This window comes from Muntiacus reevesi, chromosome 11, assembly GCF_963930625.1.
Source record: "Muntiacus reevesi chromosome 11, mMunRee1.1, whole genome shotgun sequence".
NCBI lineage: Eukaryota > Metazoa > Chordata > Mammalia > Artiodactyla > Cervidae > Muntiacus > Muntiacus reevesi.
This window is the reverse complement of record NC_089259.1, coordinates 30,117,159-30,129,519: the sequence shown is the minus strand read 5'-3', so window position 1 is coordinate 30,129,519 and position 12,361 is coordinate 30,117,159. Positions and strand designations below refer to the sequence as shown.

At 43.0% G+C, this 12,361-nt stretch overlaps 1 protein-coding gene across 2 annotated transcripts in view; it reads right to left on the bottom strand.

Annotated features, from left to right (window-relative positions):
• FLT3 (fms related receptor tyrosine kinase 3) overlaps positions 1-12,361 on the bottom strand; it is a 66,067-nt gene that overhangs the window by 31,165 nt on the left and 22,541 nt on the right. For both annotated transcript variants that reach the window (XM_065902051.1, XM_065902052.1), the window contains exons 4-9: positions 11,118-11,233; positions 6,108-6,237; positions 3,539-3,666; positions 2,736-2,875; positions 2,485-2,638; positions 1,060-1,228 (exon numbers count right to left, since the gene is read on the bottom strand). In XM_065902051.1, coding sequence (XP_065758123.1) covers positions 1,060-1,228; positions 2,485-2,638; positions 2,736-2,875; positions 3,539-3,666; positions 6,108-6,237; positions 11,118-11,233 — 837 coding nt within the window. The remainder of the gene's footprint in view (positions 1-1,059; positions 1,229-2,484; positions 2,639-2,735; positions 2,876-3,538; positions 3,667-6,107; positions 6,238-11,117; positions 11,234-12,361) is intronic.

Genomic DNA, 12,361 nt, shown 5'->3' with positions numbered 1-12,361 from the left:
ACAGGTGCCTCTCCCCTCATAGTCTATCCTGAAATCATTGTTACCAGGGATTAGTTTTAAGAGATAAGAAGCATCAGAGCCATAGGATATACAAGGAAGAGCTGTTTTTTGAGGGAAAAAGAGAGATAAATTCGGAGTTTGGGATTAATATATACCCACTACTATATGTAAAATAGGTTAACAACAGGACCTACTGGTTAGCACAGGGAACTGCACTCAATATCTTGTAATAATCTATAATGGGAAAGGAGCTGAAAAAGAATATATGTATGTATAAGAGGCTTCCCTGATGCCTTCCCAGTGGTAAAGAATCCGCCTGCTAATGAAGGAGACTCAGGTTCAGTCCCCCGGTCGGGAAGATCCCCTGAAGAAGGAAATGGCAACCCACTCCAGTATTCGTGCCTGGAGAATCCCATGGGCAGAGGAGCCTGGCAGGTTACAGTCTATGGGGTTGCAAAAGAATCAGACATGACTTAGCAACTACACAACAACAAAAAAGATGTGTATAAATGAATCACTGCTCTGTACACCTAAAACTAACATAACATTGCAAATTAACTATCCTTCAACTTTAAAAACATGTTGATTTTTATTTTCCAAAGAGGGACTGAAGAATTTCTCCCATAAGAGAAACTTGAGGGCGGTTGGACAAACCCCTAGGAAAATGAGATTCTCCTTCAGCATTTATCCTTGGGCTATGTCTGTGTTTGTTTTTTGAAAACTCAAATCAATATACCTATAGGTAGTGTTTTCTGGTTTTCAGGGGTTTTACTTCCTCAGTCATCTGCCAAGGGGCTGAGAAAGACTTCATGTACCAGTAGCACATACCCTCAAATAGGAAGTAACTATCGGGTGACTCAGAAAATGCCGGACTCAAACCGACAATGGTTCTTTCTGTTTTTCGTGAGTAGGTTACACTCTCTGAACTGATTAAGGAGTTGTCATTATGCCCTCAAGTCTGCTGCTTGCTTCCTCGTCTTCCATATCAACATGATAGCACATTAGCTCAAAGGTAACCAGAAGGGTCTGGCCAAGAATGATGATGCCTCCTGGACTCACCTGTATCCATCGTCCAGTCCACTTTGCTCACAAGGAAATGATTTTCGAGAGAAGGTCCATGTACATCTGATTTGTGGGTATGCTTTAAACCTCACAGAAAAACAAAACTCTTCATACTGGTCAATTTCATAGTCTTCATTTGATTTGGAAACATTTATAAATCCCTTTTCTGTAAAAAAAAAAAAAAAAAAAAAGAATGCATTTCTAAATTAGATAATAAGATTCATATGGAAATATATTGAGACGATAAATTTTTATTCATCAGTTTTATGCAAGAAAACTGAGATTTGATAGCCTAACAAGAAACGCATGAGTCCTGTCCCCAGTTAGAAGCCTGAACATATCAACTTCTGATTATGTTCAGAATTAGATGTGACTAATTGATGCTCTTCCCAGAGAAATGCATAAAGACATCTACTGATTTTGCATACAATTTCAAGGGGGTGGAGGACTCCCCAAGCCTGGTGAGCCATGGAAACAGAGGGACCCACCGACAATCCCTCAGGCAGAATGTCCTCCTCGTGACTTATCCCACATAAAATAATCTCAGGGCACAAATAAAAGAACAGTCTAGCCAGTAATACTCACAAGGTTTCCCTGGGGAATACTTCCTTGTTAGTTTGATAAGAGAATCTCTTTATTTCTCAGCATTTTCAAAGTAGATGGCTAAAGGCTGCCATCTACTCTGAGATCACTTTTTTAAAAAAGAAATTATTGGAGTCTCTGAGATTACTTAAAGCAGGGTTATTGTCAGATCCTACACAGCCCACCCAAATTTCCATTTCCTCAAGGCTCAGTGGTAAAGAATCCACCTGCCAGTGCAGGAGACACGGGTTCAATCCCTGGGGCAGTAATATCCCCTGGAAAAGGAAGTGGCTGCCCACCCCAGTATTCTTGCCTGGAGAATCCCATGGACAGAAGAGCCTGGTGGACTACAATTCATGGGGTTGCAAAAGAGTCGGACACAACCGAGTGACTAAACAACAAGTGTTTGTTGGGCTTTCTCAGCCACTGCTCTCTGCCCTTGAGGGGCAGTTCTCAGGTAGTTCTTAGAACAAGAGCTTATTAATGGTGCATTTTGCATCTGGCTGTCTGCCACGTCCGGGACTACAAGGATAGAAGGAATTATTCCTGTCCTTAGGAACCTTCCTGCCTACTGGAAGACAAAAATCCACAAACAGAGGGTCACATTACAATGTGATGAGTGCAAAAGCAGTGGCATTCAAGTGGGCTCAGGCTCGGTTTAACCAGAAAAGGAAGGGGGGGGCAGCTTGTATTGATTTCACAAAGTTATCCTAATTCAATTTCTCTCTCAACTTTTTGATACTAACCTTATACTGAAAGCAGAATGTGCAGCACCTGCGTTACACTCCACACTAAAACAACTAAAAACACGAGTACAGATTATGTGCGCAGCTGCATTACCTAGGATGGTGACCAAAGCTGATTTACTGGGATGCTCTGAAGAGGAACAAGTGTAATAGCCAGTGTCGTTTCTTCCCACTGATGATACAAAAGCAAACAGAATCCGTATCATAGTTCTGTTTGTGGAATAGGTACTCATCTCAAAGTAGCTGCCCTAGATTTTAATATAAAACAGAGTTTGAATGGAGTGATTTCCACTTGGATTCTTGGTTCATTTTTCTGCATTTCAGAATACAAGCTCATCCTCTCACCTCTTCCAGAGCTTTATTCTCTAATTCCCAGCTGAGCCCGAATCCGTGGTTTACGTGAATGGCTTTGCACCTTATCCATAAGGGTTCCCCTACTTTAAGAAATAATTGTGGCGGTGTGGTCTGAGGAGTCTGGTTTAGATCTAGAAGATGAAAAAATCCCGGGTAAGAAAAAAAAGTGATTCCCCCCTGCACCACACAATATATCCTGAACATTCTGCAGAATAAAGGTTTTAATGGTATCTCAGGGCTTCCCTGGGGGCTCAGTAGTAGAGAATCCGCCTGAGACACAGGTTCCATCCCTGGTCCAGGAAGATCCCACATGCTGTGGAGCAACTAAGTTCATGGGTCACAACTACTGAGCTTCTGCTCTAGAGCCTGGGAGCCGCAACTACTGAAGCCCCCACGCCCTAGAGCCTGTGCTACATAACAACAAAAGCTACCACAATGAGAGGTCCGTGCACCATAACTAGAGAGTAGCCCCCCATTTGCCGCAGCTAGAGAAAAGCCGGTGCACCAACAAAGACTCAGCACAGCCAAAAAGAAATAAATACATTTTTTAAAAAAGATTTTAATGGCATCTTAAATGTTACCAACTACCCCAAAATAAAAGGATCTTTCAGAGATTAAGTTGTCTTTTATGAAGAAATGAGCACAGAAAGAATCCGAAATATTACACTGAAAATGGCCTGAAGCAACTACAGCATTTTTGAAACTGAGTGAGGACCTAAGGGGTGATGATTAGTCCCAGACTGTCTCCGAGGAGCTATCACAGAAAACAGACGGACACGATGCCATGGTCTTACCTATGGTGAAGAGCTTGGTACATTCCCTGCCCAGCTCATTTCTTGCACAACACCTGATATCCGTTCCAAATAACTCATGGAGGACGCTCTCCTCCTTCGTGACGACAGCTGGACTCTCTCCTCTACAGCTGCAATTAAAAAAGAAATGTCAGTTGACTAAACACCTTTTAAAATGACAAGTGATTATTCAGGAGAAGAACAAGATAAAAGGTTGTAGAGTTTAACAGCCTGGTAAGAAAATAAAGATAGGAGCAGATCATAAGGCAAACAAATTCATACTGATGGTGCCCGTACCACCCACGGAGTTCTTAAGGGAACTAGTTAGATATTCATCACCTCACCTAATTAGAATAACGCTGGAGAGAATCACATAATAAGAGTTCAGAAAGTTTTGAGAAAAGTATGGATACTAAAGGGGGAAGGGGGGTGGGAGGAACTGGAAGATTGGGACTGACATGTATACACTATTGATGGTCTGTATAAAATAGAAAACAGCATGTGTAAAATAGGTAACAGTATGTATAAAACAGATAACTAGTGAGAACATGGGCTTTCCTGGTGGCTCAGAGGTAAAGAATCCGCCTGAAAATGCAGGAGACAAGGGTTCAGTCTTTGGCTCGGGAAGACCCCTGGAGAAGGGAATGGCTTGACCCACTCCAGTATCCGTGCCTGGAGAATCCCCAAGGACAGAGGAGCCTGTTGGGCTACCATGCCTGGGGTCGCAACTTAGCACACACGCATGGGGATTTGAGGGACTTCTCCCTGCCCTCTCCCCCCTCCCTAACTATAACCTTCCCCAAAGCAGGTACAGCTTTTGGAATAGTCACAGCTTTCTGTGACTACAGACAGCTTCTGTGTATAGTCACTTTTCTCCTCTTTATCACTTTAGTCAAATATATTCTTTGTTTGCTTACACATTATTCCTTGAGTTTTAAAAATCACAACAATAATTCTTTTTAAATTACAATAATAATTCTTTTTTTTTTTTTTTGGCCAAGTGGTAAGGGAAATCTTAGTCCCCTGACCAGGATGGAACCTGAGTCCCCCGCATTGGAAGATCAGAGTCTAAACCACTGGACTGTCAGGGAAGTCCCAATTATAATTAATCTTTAAGACAACAATAATTGCCTATTGTAGAAATTTTGGAAAATCCAGGAAAACCCAAAGAAAAGAATTTTAATTTGCCCATATTCTTACCACTATGAGATGACAACTGTTACTATTTTGCTGTGTGTAGCTTTCTAATCTTTTTCTTCTCTGTTCACACGTTACATTTATATCTATAGGTAATCTCTTTTTCCTTCAAAATGTAGGACCCCAGTTTTATCATTTGGCAACCTGATTTTTTTTTCCCTTCTGTTTAGTCCCATTTTTTAATGAAAGTTGTTTAGTACATTTTAATTGGTTCAAACAGCATGAATCCTTACTTTGTGGACACTTAGGTATAACACATTTATTTATAAGGTACCTACTATCTACTTACTATCATTGTTCTGTGTGTTTCACGTGTACTGATTCACTTCCTCATCAGAGCGCTCCTATAAGGTACAGACCGCTACCAGCCCCACGCTTCTAATGAGGTGGGAAGGGATTAAATAACCCTTAAGGCCACACAGGTATAAGCACAGAAGGGTTCAGACCCAGGCAGATTCTGCATCTTCTAACAATCATACCTGCTATTCCAGAATACATGGAATAAGCACAAATTAAACATTCATTCACAGGGGATTTTTTTCCTATAGGGGATTATACACTAAAATCTGGACCTGGGACTTCCCTGAGGGCCAGTGACTAAGACTCCATGCATCCAATGCAGGGGGCCAGGGATCCATCCCTGGTCAGGGAATTAGATCCTGAATGCCGCAACTAAGACCCAGTGCAGCCAAATAAGATAAAATTAAAAAGTAAAAAATTTAAAAGTCTGGACTTTTTTTTTAAAAAAAAGTTAAACAACCGTTTATGACTTTATTTATTTGGCTGTGCTGGATCTGTGCTGTGTGGGCTTTCTCTGTAGCGTGGTGACTGGGGGCTGTTCTCTAACTGGGGTACGCCAGCTTCTCAGCGCGGTGGCTTCTCTTGCTGCGGAGCCCGGGCTCTGGGGCGTGCAGGCTTCTGCCGTTGCTGCTCGTGGGCTCAGTACTTGTGGCTCCCAAGCTCTGGAGCACAGGTTCAGTATCGTGGCACCTGGGCTTAAGTGCTTGATCAGGGATCGAACCCGTTTCTTCTGCATTGGCAGGTGGTCCTTTACTACTGAGCCACTAGGGAAGTCCTGGATCTTTCTTTTTCCCCCAACAGAGTCAACAACCCTGTAACTTAAAGGGCGTTTGTTTATTCACGTCCTGTGATATGCAGGGAGGGTCCTACAGGTCAGTGACATGACCCATTGGGGGCTCCAAAGGCCCCCTCACTAAGACACCCCCCCACTTTCCTCCTGGGAAGTCCACACCAATCATGCTTTAAAAGGCCAAGTTTCTTGTTAGCATGGTGACAACTTGTACGTACAGTATGATGTCAACTATATTAGAAAAAGACCGCAACAGTGAAGTCATAAGCCGTTCTCACATCATACCTGTCACTCTGTGAATCGCAGAACACCCATTCCACCGTCGGTTCTGGAACACTCTCTGAGATGCAGACCAAGGCGTCCTGATTTTCCATTTTTCTAAAGTAAGGTTTTCTTAATGTGTAAAGCAGTGTATCTAAAGCATTATAAATTATTCATGTTTTTAATATTAAAAATGTTTCATATGAAAAACATTAAAAAAAAACTGTCTTAGTCTCCTCAAAAGAAGAATTCTACATTAAGAAAAGTTAATCTCTTATGCTATCGCACTTCCACTCCACTCCAAATATATACAATAACATAGCCCTCCTCACCAATATATTAAACTCAACTCAGGCTGAAATACTGAGTGGCATTTACTCTCTTAGCTAATATCTTTGGCTATTTCATGAATCCAAAGACAACTAAAGTTTAGTGGAGGGAAGCCAGGTAAAAACACAAATATCAATACACATGGGAAAAAGAAGAGCAGAAATAACATAAAGTTTATAACACTTACTTATCTAGGTTTGAGGCTCAGCTTTCTGCCCACATGGAGAAGGGAATGGCAACCCACTCCAGTATTCTTGCCCGGAGAATCCCCATGGACAGAGGAATCTGGTGGGCTACAGTCCATGGGGTTGCAAAGAGTTGGACACGACTGAGCAACTAACACTTTCTGCCCACAATTTTATCTAGAACTAGGCAGAAATATAGTCTAATGGAGACAGAATTGAAACAGAATTAAGAGGTTTATTTTAACCTCTTATTCACATTGAACCTCCCCACCCCCTTCCTCCTGTCTCCCCCTCCCCCTCCCCACGGTGCTTATCATATCAACTCTACTTCTGCTTGGAACCCTTAGCGACAGAAGTTCATGACCTCCCAGAGTAGATCCTTCCAGTTTGGAACCTTTTTTTTTTTTAAAGAAAAAATGCTAAATTTCAATCTTTTTCCTTATAATCAATTGTTCTAAAATACTATAATACTTTATATATATATACATATATGCATATATATACACCGAAGATAGACAAAGAGTAAATTCTGAAGCATAATAAATAAAAATGAAGATCCATGGACCCATGCTCTACCTAATAACTGGAATAATCATAAATACCTTTGAATCTACTTTCGTGTTTCTCTCCATGTCTCAACCCTAGGTTAACTTTATCCTGAATTTTGTGTTTGTCATTCTCAAACTTTAAAAAATGTCTGTACCACATAGATGGGTGGCCCCAAACAATATATTAGTTTGTTTGCTTGTTTCTGGCCTTCAACATGTGCAGTCACTCAATATGCAGTCCTTCACAATTTTAGTTATTCATCCAACCTTAAGACTCATCCATGGTTTTGCATGCATGTAGCTATGCTTAATTCAAAACTCTTGATGAAAGGGAAAGAGGAGAGTGAAAAAGTTGGCTTAAAACTCAACATTCAGAAAACTAAGATCATGGAATCTTGTCCCATCACTTCATGGCAAATGAATGGGGAAACAGTGGAAACAGTGACAGACTTTATTTTGGGAGGCTCCAAAATCACTGCAGATGGTGACTGCAACCATGAAATTCAAAGATGCTTACTCCTTGGAAGAAAAGTTATGGCCAACCTAGACAGCATGTTAAAAAGCAGAGATATTTACTTTGCCAACAAAGGTCCGTCTAGTCAAAGCTTTGGTTTTTCCAGTAGTCATGTATGGATATGAGAGCTAGACTACAAAGAAAGTTGAGAGCTGAAGAATTGATGCTTTTGAAGTGTGGTGTTGGAGAAGACTCTTGAGAGTCCCTTGGACTGCAAGGAGATCCAACCAATCCATCCTAAAGGAAATCAGTCCTGAATATTCATTGGAAGGACTGATGCTGAAGCTGAAACTCCAAAACTTTGGCCACGTGATGCAAAGAGCTGACTCATTGGAAAAGACCCTGATGCTGGGAAAGACTGAAGTCGGGAGGAGAAGGGGACAACAGAGGATGAGATGGTTGGATGGCATCATGGACTCAATGGACATGAGTTTGAGTAAGCTCCAGGAGATGGTGATGGACAGGGAGGCCTGGTGTGCTGCAGTCCATGGGGTCAGAGTTGGACACGACTGAGCGACTGAACTGAACTGATGCTCAATTCATTTTGCTACCACTACCTTGTGTTCCACTGGTGGATATATCACAGTCTACTGTTCCATCTTCTTGCAGGGGACATTTGGGTGTTTCTTGTAGTTTGAATCACCAACAGTGGTGCTATGAACATCCTATGCATTTCTACCAAGGCAGGTGTGTACATTCCTTTAACAATAGACCTTGGAGTGCAACTTCTGATTCCTACGGTGTGGATCCACGCACAATGACAATTTGTTTCCAACCATCCAGTGCGTGTAAAATCATATGTCATTGTGGTCTTTTTAAAGATAATTTAAAATATATTTATTTTATTATTTATTTTTGGCTGTGCTGGATCTTTGTTGCTGAGCAGGCTTTTCTCTAGTTTCAGCGGGCGGGGCCTTCTGTCCCGTCGCGGAGCGCGGGCTTCTTCTTGCGGTGGCTTCTCTTGTTGCAGAGCACGGGCTCTAGAACATACAGGCTTCAGTTGTTGTGGCTCCTCGGCTCTAGGGCACAGGCTCACTAGCTGCGGTGCGCAGGCTTAGCTGCTCCAAGGCGTGTGGCATCGTCTCGGATCAGGGACCGAACCTGTGTCTCCTGCCTCGGCTAGCGGATTCTTATCCCCTGAGCCACCAGGGAAGCCCTTCACTGTGGTCTTAATTTGCATGTCTCAGCTATTAATTTAACATGTTTATATACAGTGAAATACCTACTCATGTCTTTTACTTTTCTACTAGTTTTTTTTTTATTGATTTATAGAAGTTCTTTACCTATTATGACTATTCAACCTTTGTTGATTATGTGAATTACAAACATCTTTTCCCATTGTATCATAGGTTTTACCGTCTCTTCCTGTAGCTTCTGACCAGTGGTCCCAAGTCTACCCTCTAGAGCAATTTTTTTTTAAGTGAAGCTTTGCTTCCATGGGAAAATCTTTCCAATATTTAAAATCATCCTGAGGTTAAGGAAGACCACTGCCATCGAAGATGTTTTTAACTAGTTAGCCCAGGTTTCCTGACTCACATCAGAAGAATTTCCTTTACGTTACACTGCAATCAATCTTCTGCTTTCCTCAAAATATTTCCTTTTCTTTGCTAAACATTCTTATTTCCCTTAGCTTCTCCTAACTTAAGGAATTCCAAGATCTTCCCTATTCTGGTGGCTCTGTTTTGTCAATGTTCATCTGCCAAAAATGTAGAACTGTAAATAGTAATTTTCCATGAATTTTCTTAACCCAGACATTACATTTTTGTGAATGCTGCCAAGGTTCAGATTTCCTTTTTTAGCAACCATAACATACTGTTGGTTAATACTGAACTTGTGGTTCACTAAACCCTTTCCTCTTTTTCATGTTGACTGCTGCCAACTCTAACCCACCTGATTTTTTTGAATCCCACCACCCAGCAGCACCGTTAAAAGCAGTTGCAACTTACTTGAATGATTGTTGTGCTATTTTTACATTGTAAATCTTTTTCTTTTCATTTGTACATTGTAGATCTTAAGTGAAAAAAAGTTACCCTAAGTATAATAAAGACAGCAGAGGCACATTTACTTTATACAAATTCAACACTTGGAAAAAAACAGAGGGAAAGAAAGAGAGCAAAAAACTTCTCATTCTCTTCCAACCTGAGCGCTTCCTGTCTCAGAGGGGAGTGGAGGACTGGGGAGGGGTCAGGAACAAGACTAAAATCAAAGAGCAATGAGAGGTACCTCTTGACTTTTGACCTTCTAGGACCCCGGTTCTTTACATATCAGAGTAACTGGTGGGCTTTTCAAAACAAATGTTGACCGATTTTGACTTTGACTGGCTTTTGCCGGACAGGCTGACTTTGGAGCCTAACACCGTGTCCCCAGCCCCATTCAGATGAGCCTTGTGGGAATCTTAATGGCTCTGCTGCTTGCAGCTCTGACTGCAAGACCCAGGGCAGGGAGGCCAGGAGTGCAGACCTGGCCAAGCTCAGCCTCCTGTCGTTGAGCCCCGCACCGCTATGGGCCAGGACACACAGGCACTGCACCTGCCGCCCGCAAGTCACACCAAGGTGCAGCCAGGGAGCTTGCTTTACAGTGGATGAACCAGAGGTTCTGGAGTGCTGCCCTGGCCCCTAAAGGCAGCGGGACCCATGTGAACGTACACCTCTAGTCCCCGTTTGTCATGTGGGGTAAAGCAGTTGGGGGGAGGGGGTACAGGGCTGAGTCTGCACAACCTCGAGGCCTGGCAGAACTCAGTGGAGACAAGGAGAAGCCAGAAGACATGCCGGAGGTGGTTTTGCCAACTGCACAGCGTGTCCCTGTCCTCCCCTGGCCCCCCAAAACCCCGGGTGAGAACCTCTGCCTTGCTCCTGATAGTCTGCACAGCGATGGGGGCGTTGTGATGAACACAACAGCCACCAGCTCCAAATGGTTATCTAAATTCAACTTTCAATCAATTAAAATTAAATAAAGTGACAACTTTGGTGCCCAGTCACACTGGCTATATTTCAAGTGTTCACCAGCCACCTGTGGCCAGTGGCTACCTTGCCGGACAGTGCAGACACAGACATTCTTGTTGCCTAAGCTCATGCGATCCTGTGAGATATGTCTGTGTATCCCCATTGGCTCAGAGAAGATGCCATGACCCACCCAAAGTGGTCACATCAGATCCAGAATAAGGACTCAGGTCTTCTGACTCTAAGGTCAAAATGCTTTCCACTTCTTCCTTGTCATCCGTCTGACAGTGAAAAAAAATGGGGAGCCCTAAAATAGAGGTTCTGAAGAGCACTCACTCTCAGTCTGTGGGTCACAGCAGAGTCTCAACAGGTGATGGGGGAGGTTGAAGTGAGTTCAATTAATTCAGTCACATGTCGAGGGAAACCTGGTTAAACTGTCTGGGGCACCTGGTAAGAGCTCTTTGATTCCAACTACCCCTTTAGAATATTGAGAAAACCTAGGAGCAAATGGCACTTACTTCTTATACTCACTGTAAACAATACTGTATAATTGTTAGCTGCACTCTGAATCAAAAGGCGGTATTCTCCAGCTTGGGTTTCTGTCATTTTCAAAATGACCATGGAAAAAACTCCTCTGAAACACAAGAAAGAGAACTGGTTAATTTGGAAAACGTGTGAAACAAAAACCATCAAATTTCACACTGAGTCAGAAGGCAGTTGGGCAGCTCTGGTTCATCTCCGTGGAGAACAAAGCTCCTGTCCTGCACCTGACACTCAGCCTGGGCCTTGTTAGTTTGACCGTGACCTTGATCCGGTCCCTCCCTGGGGAGTGTGTGCCTTCACCTCATGCTGCCTGAGCCCCTTGGAGGGAAAACTCCCGCCAAAACCACATAGACTTGGTGGGATGCCTTCCTTGGTAGCAGGGCATCATTCCTGCCAATGACAAAGCCTCCTCCATAGGCTTATCTGCCAGTCACCTGGTCACATGCCTAGGTGCCCCATTTGCAGAACGAAACGATGGAACAAGCAAGATGTGCTGAGACTAAGAACAGTCTGTTTTGTACCCCATCCCTCCAGAGGGAAGAATTCAAGTAAAATCAGACACAAAGCATTTTCCTATGAGATAATAATTACACTGATACATCACATGGATATAAGGAGAGAGATGTCTCAATCTGAGTATTTCTAAGTTTTCAGATACTTGGTAAAGATCAATCTGGCTAGGGGCCTTCGTTTCCCAGGTGGCACTAGTGGTAAAGAACCTGCCTGCCAATGCAGAAGATGTAAGAGATGTGGGTTCAATCCCTGGGTCAGGAAGATCCCTTGGAGGAGGGCATGACAACCCATTCCAGTATTATTGCCTGGAGAATCCCCATGGACAGAGGAGACTGGCGGGATACAGTCCATAGGGTCACAAAGAGTCGGACACGACTTGACAACCAAAAAACAACAACAAATACGTATTTTTAGCTCATGCAGGTGTTTTGACATGCTTTCTTTCTCTGAACTCTTCATATTCCTAGTATCATGTGTGAACTCTTGGGTATCTCATACAAAACTCTGAGATGGTTATCAGATCTGTCTGGTTATGAGTCTGAGAGCAGATTTAATTTCTGTGTGAGTGTGTGTGTGTGCGCACACAGTTGTGTCCTGACTCTTTGCGACCCCATGGACTGTAGCTCACCAGGCTCCTTTGTCCATGGGACTCTCCAGGCAAGAATACTGGAGTGGGTTGCCATTGCCTTCTCCAGGGGCTCTTCCC